This window comes from Salmo trutta, chromosome 20 (assembly GCF_901001165.1).
Source record: "Salmo trutta chromosome 20, fSalTru1.1, whole genome shotgun sequence".
NCBI lineage: Eukaryota > Metazoa > Chordata > Actinopteri > Salmoniformes > Salmonidae > Salmo > Salmo trutta.
This window is the reverse complement of record NC_042976.1, coordinates 54,117,045-54,132,928: the sequence shown is the minus strand read 5'-3', so window position 1 is coordinate 54,132,928 and position 15,884 is coordinate 54,117,045. Positions and strand designations below refer to the sequence as shown.

The window sequence follows — 15,884 nt, the reverse complement described above, 5'->3', positions numbered from 1 at the left end:
ATACCTCCCCTCCCTCCCCCGATCTACCAGTCTTTCACTCATTATCCGGTCATATAATTTTTTAAATAAAATATTCTTACTCAGCTCATGGGGCAAGCACATCTCTCCAAAATCAAGGAAGGTGTCAGATGTGTTATTCTATTCACCTTGGTTGCCTTTTCCCACAGCTGACTGTTTGCGCATGTGTGTTCGTGCGTGTTTGTCTCTGGGAGTCTGTGTGTACATGTGTGTACATGCATGTTTTTGTGGGTCTATGTTTTTGTCTGTCTTTGTGTCTCTATCTGTGTATGTCTCTGTGTGGTGTGTTACCCCCTGGCCCCCGGGACCTGTGTTTTGAGCTGAGTGAGGCCTCTACTATGATCTGAGGACGGTCTCCGGACACAGAGGCCAGGGTAGGAAACAGAGACGGGATGTGTCCAGCTCTGTGTCTGCTGAGCAATGCCTCAATACTTCCTCTACACTTCCTTGTAAACAGGCCCTCCAACACTGGAACTGGAGGGGCCTATACTAGCCTCTTCACAATGTGAAACGGGCCTGGTCCCAAACCAAACAAACGTACCTCTGAGTCATATCCCAAAGCCCTTGTTGGTCTGTGGCAGCGCTGAATGGACTGACTAGGTTTGAGGAACATAGGAATTAATTCCACCCCCAACCTCTCTACAAGCGATGTGGAGTTACTGTACCAGCATTGATTTAACCTTTATTTAGGCAGGGGAGACCAATTAAGGCCAAGGTATCTTTTTCAAGGTAGCCCTGCATTTTTCTTACATGTCAGATGTGTGAGAGGGAGTCGGGGACGGCGTAAGGGTAGGGATGGAGGGTTTGGTTTAGAACGGAGCTGTGCAGTGCCTTCCCTCCTGTAGTGTAATGCAGTGAGTCACAGGGTGCAGCTTATTAGAGTACAATAGATGAGTCGAGCAGCATGGGGAGGCACACAGGCGGCAGGGAATAGGACTAAGAGAGTTGGAGTGTGTGGAGTCGTACCGTATTGCGTGAGTGAGGACACTTGCTAGTAGTAGGTAAGTGCAGACCTGTTGGCTTTGGAATGGAGTGTGGAAGTTGTATTGCTAATAATTGCTTAAGTATTTTAGTTTTCGGAATCAGATTGGATTCTTTGCAGGATTTGTTATGTATCATAGCAGCAAGTTTTGTATTCTAGCTGTGTTTGATTTCTATCCTAGAGTGTCATTTGGTCTAACTTGTGTGCACCTTAATGCATTCTCCAGAGTCTAGAGTCCACCTCATGCAACACTATTCTGGTCTCAGATCTGTTTGTGCTGTATAGCCAACTCCTGCATGCCAAAGACAATAGGAGTTGGCTATACAGCACAAACAGATCTGAGACCTGGTTAATGCAACAGAAGGTATGGGGTCAGGATGTGTATTAATTCATCATCCTCATCTTCATCACTCTGTCCCCTCCAGGCGGACGATTCTCCCGGTGACTCCCCACCAGGCACGCCCCCTGGTTTCCCTGACGACGACCCAGATGCCCTCCAGTTCCGGCGGCGTGCCCACACCTTCAGCCACCTGCCCGTGAAGAAGCGCATCTCGTTCAACGACGCGCCCACCCAGGGAGTCCAGCAGGGGGGCACTAGTACCCACAGCAAGGCCCTGCTCCGTAGGCAGCAGTCTGTCAACCCCGAACTACTGCAGAGCAGGTAAACAAACAAAGAAACAACATGACCCAACAGGCCATGACACGAAGCACACCACCACACACACACACACACAAAACGCAACACACTTCACTTCCTGTTATCCTTATGTCACTTCCTTCCCACGTGACTAGAATGAGATAAAGATGGACCAAATGGACCCTGGCCCCAATAGTTTGGTTCTGTTTAGTTCCAGTAATTGGGAGTTCCATTTACAATGCCTTCAGAAAGTATTCCTACCCCTTGACTTATTCCACATTTTGTTGTGTTACAGCCTAAATTCAAAATGGATTCCAAAAAATGTCATCTCTATCTACACACAATACCCCATAATGACAAAGTGAAAACAGGTTTTTAGAAATGTTTGCACATTTATTGAAGATGACATATCGAATTTACATAAATATTCCCATCCCTGAGTCAATACTTTGTAGAAGCACCTTTGGCGGCGATTACAGCTTTGACTCGTTTTCGGTATGTCTGTATCAGCTTTGTACATCTGTAATTGGAGATTTTCTTAGATACTTCCCTGCAGAGTTTCTCAAGCTCTGATAAGTTAGATGGGGAGCGGCAGTGAACTGAAATCATCAAGTCACAGATTTTCAATGGGATTCAAGTCTGGGCTTTGGCTCAGCCACTCAAGGACTTTAACATTGTTCTCAAGCCATTCCGGGTTTGCTTTGGCTGTATGCTTGCGGTCATTGTCCTGTTGGAACTGCCATGTGCCTTTTTCTCAGGAGTGGATTCTGTCTGGCTGCTGTCCCATAAAGCCCAGATTGGTGAAGTGCTGTAGAGACAGTTGTCCTTCTGGCAGGTTCTCCCATCTCAGCCAAGGAACTCTGTAGTTCGGTCAGAGTGGTCGTTGGGTTCTTGGTCACCTCCCTCACCAAGGTCCTTCTTGCCCGGTTGATAAGTTTGGTCGGACGGCCAGCTCAAGGCAGAGTCTGGATAGTTCCATATTCCAATGATGGAGACCACTGTGCTCTTGGAAACTTTCAACACTCTAGAAATTGTTTTATACCCTTCCCCAGATATATGCCTCATCACAATTCTATCTCGGAGATCTACCGACTTCATGGTATAGTTTCTGCTCTGACATGCATTGTCAACTGTGGACCTTATATAGACAGGTGTGTTTCTTTCTAAATCATCCAAACAATTGAATTGGCACAGGTGGACTCAAATCAAGTTTTAGTGACATCTCAAGGATGATCAAAGGACATTGGATGCACCTAAGCTACATTTGGAGTGTCAGCAAAGGGGTGTGAATACTTGTGTAAATCTGATTTCTGTATTTCATTTTCAATAAATCCCCCCCCACCCCCCAAAAATATATGTTTTCACTTTGTCATAATGGGGTATTCTGTGTAGATTGAATGACTATTCTGTTTGTTCTATTTCTATGTGTGTAGATGCAGATCTACTTCTGGAGCTTCTCTCATTCTAGCCTGGTGATTTGCCCTAGTCAACTGTTGTGTATACAGCATCTTGTGATGAGGAAACATGCTTTATTTGTGATGTAAATAAGATTGGCATAGGGCCTTTTATAAAATAGCACCTCATATTGTACTTGAATGTGGAATATGTTCTTTAGGGGCCAATGCTAGCAATGACACATTGACAGCTACTGTTATTGAAATATTGATGGAAAGTTTTGTTTTTAAGCTGGAATTCGTAATGGTGAAACTGCCACATTCATTTTACAACAGCAAGGAAGTTACTTTAAACAACTAACACAGTTTTTTTCCTTGGATTTCATTGCACACGTGATAGAACAGCAGAGTATTTACTGTAAAAAAATATATGTTTACAGGATGCTGGATGCTCCTCTCCTACATTGCATCTATAAAACCATAACAAATGTGCTGGGTTGAACAGTGGTACTGTTCTCCTTATGCGGATTTCAGCTTTAAGACGCTAAAACTAGCTGTCATGGAAAGTCCACACTAATGAGTATGTCACTAACTGACAAATAATTTATGCACCCATCATCTGTTCTACATCAACAATGTCATCTATTTTACATTCTTCAATTTCTTATTATGTGAATGGCTTTCCCACCATAACAGATTTGATTTGATTCCCTTTAAAACGAGTCAATCAGGTCTAGTTTCTGCTGATGAACATTATTTTTCACACTCACAACACAAAAAAGAACACAACCAACAGACCCTACAAACACAGTCAACATCATAATGTCACCTAAGAGGCTCCTGCCCATGGCATGACTCTTCTTTTTTTTTAAAGAACATTCATTTTGCATCCAGACCACATTTATTCCACAATAACCTTGGTTTCTTTATTTTGAACACCAGCCCCGTGTCCTACTCGAGAACGCGCAGCGTGTCGGAGAGCGAGTCCAACTTCAGTCTCTCCTCCTCCTTCTCCTCTCCCACTTTCCTGAAAAGCTTTTACCAGGGCTCCTTCGGGTCCATGGGGTCTTTGGCCGACACCAGGACCCTCTGGAGGTGAGATGGGGAGCATGCTCGCCCCCCTGCTTTGACCACACCTGAATTACCAGCCAGGGATGGCAGAGAAAATGGGAGGAGGGGTTGGTTGGGGGGCATGTTTTGTCGGTGGGATGGCAGCAGCAGTTATTCGTTGCGTCCACCTAAATATTTTAACACGTGGCTTTTCGTCCCTGCCTATATCTACAGTGCCTTCAGAAAGTATTCACACACCTTAAACTTTTCCACATTTTGTTTTGTGTTTTTGTATTATTTTTATTAACCCATCCCCCCCCCCCCCCTTCTGAGGACACATCACATTTCTGATACATATACAGTACCTATCAAAAGTTGACACTCCTACTCATTCAAGGGTTTTGCTTTATTTTTACTATTTTCTATATTGTAGAATAATAGTGAAGACATCAAAACTATGAAATAACACACATATGTAATCATGTAGTAACCAAAAAAGTGTTTAACAAATCTAAATATATTTATCTCATTCTATTTAGATTGTTTAAAGACTACCGCTTGAAGCTGGTTGAGAGAATGACAAGAGTATGCAAAGCTGTCATCAAGGCAGGGTGGATACTTTGAAGAATCTAAAATCTAAAATATATTCAACGTTCAAAACATATGTAAAACATCACAGAACAATTTAAGGATATATAGCAAATGGAAAGCAAACGAGGTTGGTCTATGGTGATACAGTAGGTGGGATGGGTTGAGAGTGGCTGAGGGGTGGGATTAAAGAGCTTATGTTTGGTAATATATTATTGTTACAGTTGAAGTCGGAAGTTTACATACACTTAGGTTGGGGTCATTAAAACTCGTTTTTCAACCACTCCACAAATGTATTGTTAACAAACTATAGTTTTGGCAAGTCGGTTTGGACATCTACTTTGTGCATGACACAAGTCATAATCTGTTTACAAACATATTATTTCATTTATTATTCACTGTATCACAATTCCAGTGGGTCAGAAGTTTACATACACTAAGTTGACTATGACTTTAAACAGCTTGGAAAATTCCAGAAAATGATGTCATAACGATGGCCATAATGACCATCCATATGTTTGGAGGAAAAAGGGGGAGGCTTGCGAGCCGAAGAACACCATCCCAACCGTGAAGCATGGGGATGGCAGCATCATTTTGTGGGGGTGCTTTGCTGCAGGAGGGACTGGTGCACTTCACAAAATAGATGGCATCACGAGTATGGAAAATGATGTGGATATATTGAAGCAATATCTCAAGACATCAGTCAGGAAGTTAAAGCTTGGTCGCAAATGGGTCTTCCAAACGGACAATGAGTCCAAGCATACTTCCAAAGTTGTGGCAAAATGGCTTATGGACAAAAAAGTCAAGGTGCTGGAATGGCCATCACAAAGCCCTGAAAATGTGTGGTCAGAACTGAAAAAGCGTGTGCGAGCAAGGAGGCCTACAAATCTGACTCAGTTACACCAGCTCTGTCAGGAGGAATGGGTCAAAATTCACCCAACTTATTGTGGGAAGCTTGTGGAAGTCTACCCGAAACATTTGACCCAAGTTAAACAATTTAAAGGCAATGCTACCAAATACTAATTGAGCGTATGTAAACTTCTGACCCACTGGGAATGTGATGAAAGAAATAAAAGCTGAAATAAATAATTCTCTCTACTATTATTCTGGCATTTCACATTCTTAAAATAAAGTGGTGATCCTAACTGACCTAAGACAGGGACTTTTTACTAGGATTAAATGTCAGGAATTGTGAAAAACCGAGTTTAAATGTATTTGGCTAAGGTGTATGTAAACTTCCGACTTCAACTGTACGTGATACAGTGAGGGAAAAAGAATTTGATCCCCTGCTGATTTTGTACGTTTGCCCACTGACAAAGAAATGATCAGTCTATAATTTTAATGGTAGGTTTATTTGAATAGTGAGAGACAGAATAACAACAACAAAAAACAGAATAACGATCGTCAAAAATGTTATAAATTGATTTGCATTTTAATGAGGGAAATAAGTATTTGACCCCCTCTGCAAAAAATGACTTAGTACTTGGTGGCAAAACCCTTGTTGGCAATCACAGAGGTCAGACGTTTCTTGTAGTTAGCCACCAGGTTTGCACACATCTCAGGAGGGATTTTGTCCCACTCCTCTTTGCAGATCTTCTCCAAGTCATTAAGGTTTTGAGGCTGACGTTTGGCAACTCAAACCTTCAGCTCCCTCCACAGATTTTCTATGGGATTAAGGTCTGGAGACTGGCTAGGCCACTCCAGGACCTTAATGTGCTTCTTCTTGAGCCACTCCTTCGTTGCCTTGGCCGTGTGTTTTAGGCCATTGTCATGCTGGAATACCCATCCACGACCCATTTTCAATGCCCTGGCTGAGGGAAGGTTCTCACCCAAGATTTGACGGTACATGGCCCCGTCCATCGTCCCTTTGATGCGGTGAAGTTGTCCTGTCCCCTTAGCAGAAAAACACCCCCAAAGCATAATGTTTCCACCTCCATGTTTGACGGTGGAGATGGTGTTCTTGGGGTCATAGGCAGCATTCCTCCTCCTCCAAACATGGCGAGTTGAGTTGATGCCAAAGAGCTCCATTTTGGTCTCATCTGACCACAACACTTTCACCCAGTTGTCCTCTGAATCATTCAGATGTTCATTGGCAAACTTCAGACAGGCATGTATATGTGCTTTCTTGAGCAGGGGGACCTTGCGGGTGCTGCAGGATTTCAGTCCTTCACGGCGTAGTGTGTAACCAATTGTTTTCTTAGTGACTATGGTCCCAGCTGCCTTGAGATCATTGACAAGATCCTCCCGTGTAGTTCTGGGCTGATTCCTCACCGTTCTCATGATCATTGCAACTCCACGAGGTGAGATCTTGCATGGAGCCCCAGGCCGAGGGAGATTGACAGTTATTTTGTGTTTCTTCCATATGCGAATAATCGCACCAACTGTTGTCACCTTCTCACCAAGATGCTTGGCGATGGTCTTGTAGCCCATTCCAGCCTTGTGTAGGTCTACAATCTTGTCCCTGACATCCTTGGAGAGCTCTTTGGTCTTGGCCATGGTGGAGAGTTTGGAATCTGATTGATTGATTGCTTCTGTGGACAGGTGTCTTTTATACAGGTAACAAGCTGAGATTAGGAGCACTCCCTTTAAGACTGTGCTCCTAATCTGAGCTCATTACCTGTATAAAAGACACCTGGGAGCCAGAAATCTTTCTGATTGAGAGCGGGTCAAATACTTATTTCCCTCATTAAAATGCAATTTTGTTATTCTGTCTCTGACTATTCAAATAAACCTACCATTAAAATTATAGACTGATCATTTCTTTGTCAGTGAGCAAACGTACAAAATCAGCAGGGGATCAGATACTTTTTTTCCCTCACTGTATAGTAGAATGTCAAATACGTTATGTATGTATCTATGTAATATAGTAGAATGTTATGAACCGACACTGAATGTAGAAATTGGACGGAAGAACGCCCAGTGCTGGTTGTAACCAAACTGACACTCAAAAAATGGCCAAAAACTGAGGGTTATTGATAGCGAAATTAAATTGTAGTTTTGTTTTCAAATAAATGTTTTGTTCTCAAAGTAAACATTTCTTACCGAGCCGTGATGCCCGCAGATTACAGATTGCCTTTGCCGATCGCTCCTCATCTTCATTCATCAGTGAGTCAATGGCTTGAATAGTCATTGACTCACTCACCCGTTGAAAAGGAACGAGATGGAGTCACAATCCATGCCAGGCACACCTGTGAGCTCTGGAACTCCACCTCCGACAGGCAGAGTCAACATACAGTACGTGGCAGGTTTGTCAGGTTTTCGGTTCACCCTGACATTTCCATTCCTCTTCTGACAACAGAACTTGACCAACAGCTCACCAGGCACAGCAAGGGCCACCCGGACCGTTATGCTGTTCTGCTATTCCAAGGATGTGTAACCAAAGAGAGATACCACGAGTGGGCAGAGAATACATAGCCTTTCCGCTGTGGCCATCTATTTCAACAGCGTTTCGCGCTGCTCTGAGACAAGCATGGAGAAACGAAAATTTTCAAATATTTTATGATATTCTTAAGATAAGTGTTGACTGAATATAAGCAAGTGATGTCTGCTAAATAATCAACTTAGGTTTCTCCAGAAATAAATTATTCTAAATAACTGGCTTTATATACAAATTAGTGAGAATGTCTCACCCCATGTGCAAGAACTGCCATTTTCTCGCTCATGCTAGGTTAAATGAAAACGAAATCTCCAAAATATCATCACATTTTAAACAAAGCAATTATTTTTATTAATTAACCCTAACCCATTTTAACCAATTGCCCAACAACATAGCACTCGGCCCTATGTAAACACTACAAATACATAACAAAAAGGGTCCATTGGCAACAACAAAAAAACTGTTTTTTTTAGGACCAGAAGCAAAGAATTAGATCAGTGGCGAGTTCAACAATGCTTCTGTTTGTGGCAAACATGTTGCCAGAGTAACAATTTTAGTTGAACGATTTGAATGAACATTCCAAAATGTTAAGCTGAAACATCAAACGGATACTTTTTGTAAGGATTACTGTGGCTTTTTAGGGACAATATTGAAACTCAAAATGACTTAGCTATTCCTACTAAATATAGTAGAAAGTCTAAATGGTCACTTGATTATTTTTTGCGTCAGTTTAGACCCGAAACAGCTAACGTTAGCGAACAATCACTGCTAACACAAAACAAATGGAATATGTTAGCCAACTTTTGCAAACTACTTCCCTTGTTGAACGCACCCCTGGTATCTCTCAGTAAACATATACCTGAATTGGACAGTAATTGTTCACCTTTTTGCGAAGCAGAGGGAAAAAAATGACCAGTCCCTGATCACATTACAACATCACAAGCAAGCTCCACCCCAATGAACAAAGACAGAGAGGACACAGTCAAAGGAATGCCCACATCACCTGAGCCCAATTCCATCATGGTCCTTCCCAACTCGTGTAGTTAAAAGAACAAGTCCTGGACCAGCTCTCCACCAGCACTAATGTAGAGATGGAGCAGCCAACCCCAACCCTCCTCCCTCAGATCCCTCTCCAACGAATAATAACCTCCCTACTCTGCTAGCTCAACCACCACTCTCAGCTTAGCTCCAAGAACAACCTGGGATTGGAGTCATTCTCTGTGATTCCAACGGCAAACATCTATGGGAAAGATAATTACCACCTGGCATGAAGGTGAGGAAAAATATGGTGCTCCACAACCCAGAGCGCCCTCACAATAATTTGAGGACACTTTAATAGGAGCGAAGACAATGATACACACTGGAACTAACAACATAAAGAACAGGAGAGGATGTGTAGCCCCAGCTATGGCAGAAGCAGCCGTTATGGCTACAGAGAGATACTTATCTGCAAGAATTATAATTTCATATTTTCTCCTGCGTTGCAATGTGCCAGTCAATATTATTTTAGAATAAATGAAGAGCTCTCAAGACAATGTGCACTACGACCCAGCTCTCCACCCAGAGAGCCCGGCACTCCGCCCAGAGAGCCCAGCTTTCCGTCCAGAGAGACCAGCTTTCTGCCCAGAGAGACTAGAACTCAGCTGCAACCCAACAATCCATTCGCCCCCACTCAATCGCCCCCACTCACAACCCCTCATGCTGACAGGACAGCACCCCCCATCCTATAACATCCCATGCTGACAGGACAGCACCCCCTGCACCATTGAGACCAACAATGATAAACCACCAGGTATAGACAATGGCATAAGACTGTATTGCCAAACCTAATTGCCATGTCTTTAACCAAAGCCTAAAGGAGTGTGTGTTTCTACAGGCGTGGAAGGAAGCTAAAGTAATTCAACTACCTAAAAATAGTAAAGAACCCTTTGCTGGCTCTAACAGCCGACCAATCAGTTTTCTGCCTGTAAACTGATGGAAAAAGTGTGTTTGAACAAATGCAATGCTATTAACTACTGACTTTCAGCATGCATATAGGAAAGGGCTCTCAACTTGTACTGCACTGACTCTGTATTGTTAGATTTCAGTGCAGCCTTTGATGTTATTGATCATCATTTGTGACCCACCACCAGTGGCGATTTTAGCATGTCAATCTTGGTGGGGCATAAAAATAATAAAGAGAGTCGCACACTCTATATATTAACTCCCAGAAATGTGTTGGGTAAATCCCCAACTTTTCGGCATCACTGTGCCTTCCTCAGGGTAATGTCATAAACGCTTGAACCAATGACAATAGTGAGGGGTGTGTCATAATGATTAAGTTAATTAGAATGAATTAAGTGAAACTGTTAAAAAACAATAGTTTATGGCATATTGAGTATATTAGGCTATTGTTATCATATGGAAACATAATGAATATTGTACATAATATTAGCATCAGCATACATTGTTTAATTCAATTTCACATATATATTTCAAAAAAAAAATTTAATTCAATTTTGTAATCTTTTGGTTCAACCATAATGCATAATGAGCATCATCATACGGGGAATATATTAGGTGTACGCTGATAAGCTGTAGAAAGAATAAATCCATTTACAAGACTTGTTCATAAGAAGGGCCTGAGATCAAAGTAAATATTCAGACCACTAGGGGTTAATGTTTTTAGATAGGATATCCAGTAAGCCTCCCTTTGTAGTAGTAGGATCTCCGTGTTACCTCCTCTCCTTGAAGAGCAACATGCTCAATGCATGTGTATTGGAGGGAGGAGATAGGATGGTTAGCTTCAACAAAGTGAGCTGCTACTGGATAGTCAATATTCTTACACCTGATTGAGCTGCGGTGTTCAGCTATGCGTTGTTTAATTTGTATTTTTGTTTGTCCTACGTGGGCTTTCCCACATGAACAGGTGATGAGAGAGATTACTCCCTTGGTCTTGCATGAGATGATACCCCTATCAGGGATTTTTCGACCTGTATGAGCCACAAGAGTGTCTGAGTGGGCTCAGGGGGCAGGTCAGATCTCACCAAGATATATCCAATATTGCGACCACGCTTATAGACCACCAGTGGGGGTTCCATGAAGAGGTGTGTGATTTTTTTGGTCTGATTGCAGAATATGCCAGTGCTTTTTCAGGATTGCTTTCATTTTCTCTGAACACGTTGTGCTTGGTGTAGAAGACAGTTGCATTGTTTTTCTTCTTTGGTTGAGTTTTTAGAAATTCCTCTCTTGGTTTTTGAGATATTTTCATTATTGCAGCATCAAGAGTTTTGTCCTTATAGTGTCTCGTTTTGAATTTGTCCTTTTTTTAGCATTGCTGTGAAAATCTGTCTGGTGGCTACAGATTCGTTAAACCCTGCATAACTGGCTATATGGTAGACCATTCTTAGAGGGAAAGGGGATGCATACTATCTGCACATAGCAGGGTATTGTGGACTTTGTGTATAAGTCTGTGTAAATTCTGACTCAAACACAAAGTAGTTATTGGATAATAAGTTGTAAGATGCAATCATTGGATGGAGCAAGGGTAGAGTCTCTCTGCTGAAGGAGGTGTTGCAGTGCCTGCAAGCCTCCAGTGTGTGGGATTTTAGTGTACAAACTCTCCACATCAAATTGGCCAGCAGGGTGCCCTCTGGTATCCTTCATAAGCCCTCTATCAATGAGATCATGTGACTGGTGTCTTTGACATAAGATGGGAGATTCTCAACCATCGGTTTAATGTGGTGATCCACAAACTTTAAAATGTTGGATGTCACAGAGTCAATGGCTGCTACAATGGGTCTACCTGGGGGTGGAGACACTTGTTTGTGTAATTTAGCAATTGAATAAAAAGTTGGTATCTCAACCACAGAAATTCACATTCTTTTTTGGTGATTTGTCCTGATTCCAAACAGCTTTCCACTGTGGTTGAGATATTATGCTGGAATTCTAAGGTAGGGTCATGATTCAGTTTGCGATAGAAGTCACCTTTAGATAGTTGTCGGTGACATTCATTCACATAGTCACATTTGTTTTGTATACAAATTCCTCCTCCTTTGTCACATTTGTTTATGATAATCAACATAATCTGACTGTAAGTCCTTAAGAGTCATTCTCTCGTCTCTACTCAGGTTATCGTAGAATTTGTGTTTCTGTTTGTCTTTCAGTAGGTCACCTACATCATTTTCAACAATCCTGCAGAAGGTTTCTATGGATGCATTGCGTTTGGGGGGAGGTGCGAATAAACGTTTTGCTCTAAATGTGGTTCTCTCATAGTTCTCAGCTCCCTCAGCTGGGTTAATGGGTCCATCTCCTCCTTGACTCACGGTAGGACAGGGAAGTCTATTGATTAGCGTGGTAGACCTATGTATACATTTCACTGAGGATGACACTTCAAGTGGAGTCATGTTTCACTGTTATCAAAGAACTTACGCAATCTCAGATTACGGAAAAACTTGAATAGATCTATCTGGACTTCAAAGTCATTCACGTATGCAGTGGGTACAAATGATAAGCCCTTATTGAGAACACTAAGGTGAGCTGATGTCAGGGTCTGTCTTGATGAGTTGAAGACATTTAGCTCCTGTTGGACTAGGGGCGGTCCTGGATCTCAATTGGTAGGTGTCGCGGGGTGGTAGTGAATTTCTTCTTCTCCCGACGTATGCCTCAAACCCTCTTGCGTGCTGGGGGAGTTGTCCATGACGTTGTCCCCCGTGTCCTCGCCCTCTGTTGTAGAAGAAATGCTCACCGTTGGTAGAGGAGCCAGAGTTAGCCTGTCTGTGGATAGTTGGTCTGACGGAGGAACTCAGCGTCTGTCATCGGCTTGTCTCTTCCGGTTTTGTGGTTTCTTGTGCTCAGGATCTCGCCAGAGGTATATTAGTCCGTTGTTCTTTTCTTCCAAATTGCATTTATGCTTCTTGATTTTCCTCTCCCTCAGTTCGGTCGTAATCTTGGTCTGAAGGTCAGCGTTACTCTTAATGAGATCATCCAGTTTGATAGGGTCATTAAGCTCATCTCATAGAGCTTGCTGTGAATTTTCAACTGAGGTAATATCCTTTTTAAGTTATTCAATGATCAGAGTCATCAGGTCCAGTGAACATTTGTTAAGTATAGCACACCACCGTTCGCAAAACTCTTCAGTGCTTTGGCCAAGTGAAGGCTCTTTACTCTTCTTTAAGTCACCACAGAGAGAGAGAAAGGGATGGACCCAGACTCACCGGTTAGTCTACCATTTGAAGTATTTTATTAGGCCTTTGTGGTCTAAAAAGGAAGGACAATACAAGCATGAGGATCCACTTTTACAGTGCATTCGGGAAAGTATTCAGACCCCTTCACTTTTTCCACATTTTGTTACGTTACAGCCTTATTCTAAAATGTGTTGAATTATCTGCACACAATACCCCATAATGTCAAAGCGAAAACCGGATACCTACCTAATTACATGAGTAAACAGACCCTTTCCTATGAGACTAGAAATTGAGCTCAGGTGCATCCTGTTTCCATTGAATTTCCTTGTCGTGACATTCATTGATCTGATGACTGTTATTTATCGAATCAACTAAGTATGTTTAATTGTTACCCAATTAAATTAATCATGTAAGGAATTTCGGGCACCACAAGAGCAGTTGTTTGAAGAGTTACCATCTCCTGAATTAAACTCTAAAGGTCTTTATCTGTCACATTCATAAAACCGTCAACGTATTAATCATTACCTCTTATCATATCATCATTCTGAACAGTTGTAACCTTCTTGGATCTGTAAAACCCCCAGCCTTACCTATGATACAGTACCTCACAAATTGGTTTAATTATTTATTTACTAGCTAACTCCCCTTTCCTGTCTTCTACTGTTGTTCACTCTGGAAGATGCTCCTCGGAAGATAGGCTAGCCAGCCGTGTCGATGGTTCCCACTGGGTGATGAGAGTAGCGTACTACGGTAATTTGAGAGGAGTAGTACAGTAGGATGATTTGAAGAGTAGTAGGATGGTCCCACTTAGATTCGCTTTTCTAGATATTTGACTTAGGACAGCTAATCAGCCGTACCAGTGATTGTCCGAGAGGGGAGGTTTCTCCTCTCTCCACCTCGTGTTGATAGTCAGAGTTTGAATCACTTTACACGCACAGCTGCAGCCTGGCGATGTTCTGGTCTAGTCTGGGAGGTGAGTTTATTTTCTTCACCTCGTGTTGAGGTTCAAAGTTCCAACCATTTCAAACGTGTAGCTACGCTGCACGCTTTTCTGGTCTGTTAATTTCTGTTACCAATCATTTTATGCACTCTGGCCGAAGGGGACGGTTCCGTCAGCCTGACACTCTCTGACCTCACTTGGGGCGTGGCTACTTATTATGCACAGTTTATAGAAGATAGATTATCCTATGGTTGACAGATAAAAGGGATATATTTTTCAAGTTACTGTATTTTCTTTATACCCCTTTTAATGAGATCACAAAACATACATTTTCTATAGATCATCTCTCACCATTCCCCACGTTCTTATGTTAGAAATATTGTTCCAGTATTCACTTTAGAAACTGTTAGAGTTTTGGTGGGAAGACTGTCTGTTAACAAAGTCATTCCTAATACTGGAGGGAAAAGAGTTCTGCTGTAATTTACGACAAGGTGTGAGCTGTCAACTCGGCAGCAACTCCTTCCTCCCCTCTTTGGGTGAGAGAGGGCCTGGCTACTGTCATCCACCGCCAAGTTGATCTGATCCATTCTGATCCTCACAGGACAATCATGACATCCTTGAGATGTTTCTACAACTTGATTGTAGTCCACCTGTGGTAAATTCAATTGATTGGACATTATTTGGAAAGGCACCCACCTGTCTATATAAGGTCCAACATTTAGTGCAAACAGAGCAAAAACCAAGCCATGAGGTCGAAGGAATTGTCGTTAGAGCTTTGAGACAGGATTGTGTTGAGGCAAACATCTAGGAAAGGGTTTCACTACATTTCTGCAGCATTGAAGGTCTGCAAGAACACAGTTGCCTCCATCATTCTTAAATGGAAGAAGTTTGGAACCACCAAGACTCTTCCTAGAACTGGCCGCCTGGCCAAACTGAGTGATCTGGGGAGAAGGGCCTTGGTCAGGGAGGTGACTAAGAACCCGATGGTCACTCTGACAGAGCTCTAGAGTTTGTCTGGGGAGATGGGAGAACCTTCCAGAATACAACCATCTCTGCAGCACTCTACCAATCAGGCTTTTATGGTAGTGGCCAGACGGAAGCCACTCCTCAATAAAAGGCACATGACAGTTGCTAAGGCACCTAAAGAACTCTCAGACTATGAGAAACAAGATTGTGTGGTCAGATGAAACCAAGATTGAACTCTTTGACCTGAATTGCAAGCGTCATGTCTGGAGGAAACCAGGCACCGCTCATCACCTGGCCAATACCATCCCTACGGTGAAGCATGGTGGTGGCAGCATCATGCTGTGGGGATGTTTTTCAGCGGCATGGACTAGGAGACTAGTCACGATCGAGGGAAAGATAAACAGACCAAAGTACAGAGAGAGCCTTGATGAAAACCTGCTCCAGAGCGCTGGATATTTGAACCACAGACTGGGGGCGAAGGTTCACCTTCCAACAGGACAACGACCCTAAGCACACAGCCAAGACTTTGCTGCAGTGGCTTCGGGACAAGTCTCTGAATGTCCTTGAGTGGCCCAGCCAGAGCCTGGACTTGAACCTGATCAAACATCTCTGAAAGATTTGAAAATAGCTGTGCAGCGACTCTCCCCATCCAACCTGGCAGAGCTTGAGAAGATCTGCAGAGAAAAATGGGATAGACTCCCCACATAAAGGTGTGCCATGCTTGTAGCTTCATAATTAAGAATTCTCAAGGCTGTAATCGCTGCCAAA

At 42.7% G+C, this 15,884-nt stretch overlaps 1 protein-coding gene across 1 annotated transcript in view; it reads left to right on the top strand.

The window, feature by feature from the left end:
* The window catches only part of tbc1d4 (TBC1 domain family, member 4), a 172,971-nt gene that overhangs the window by 109,777 nt on the left and 47,310 nt on the right, over positions 1-15,884 (top strand). The window contains exon 12 of the mRNA XM_029703680.1: positions 1,426-1,661. Within this exon, the coding sequence (XP_029559540.1) occupies positions 1,426-1,661 (236 nt within the window). The remainder of the gene's footprint in view (positions 1-1,425; positions 1,662-15,884) is intronic.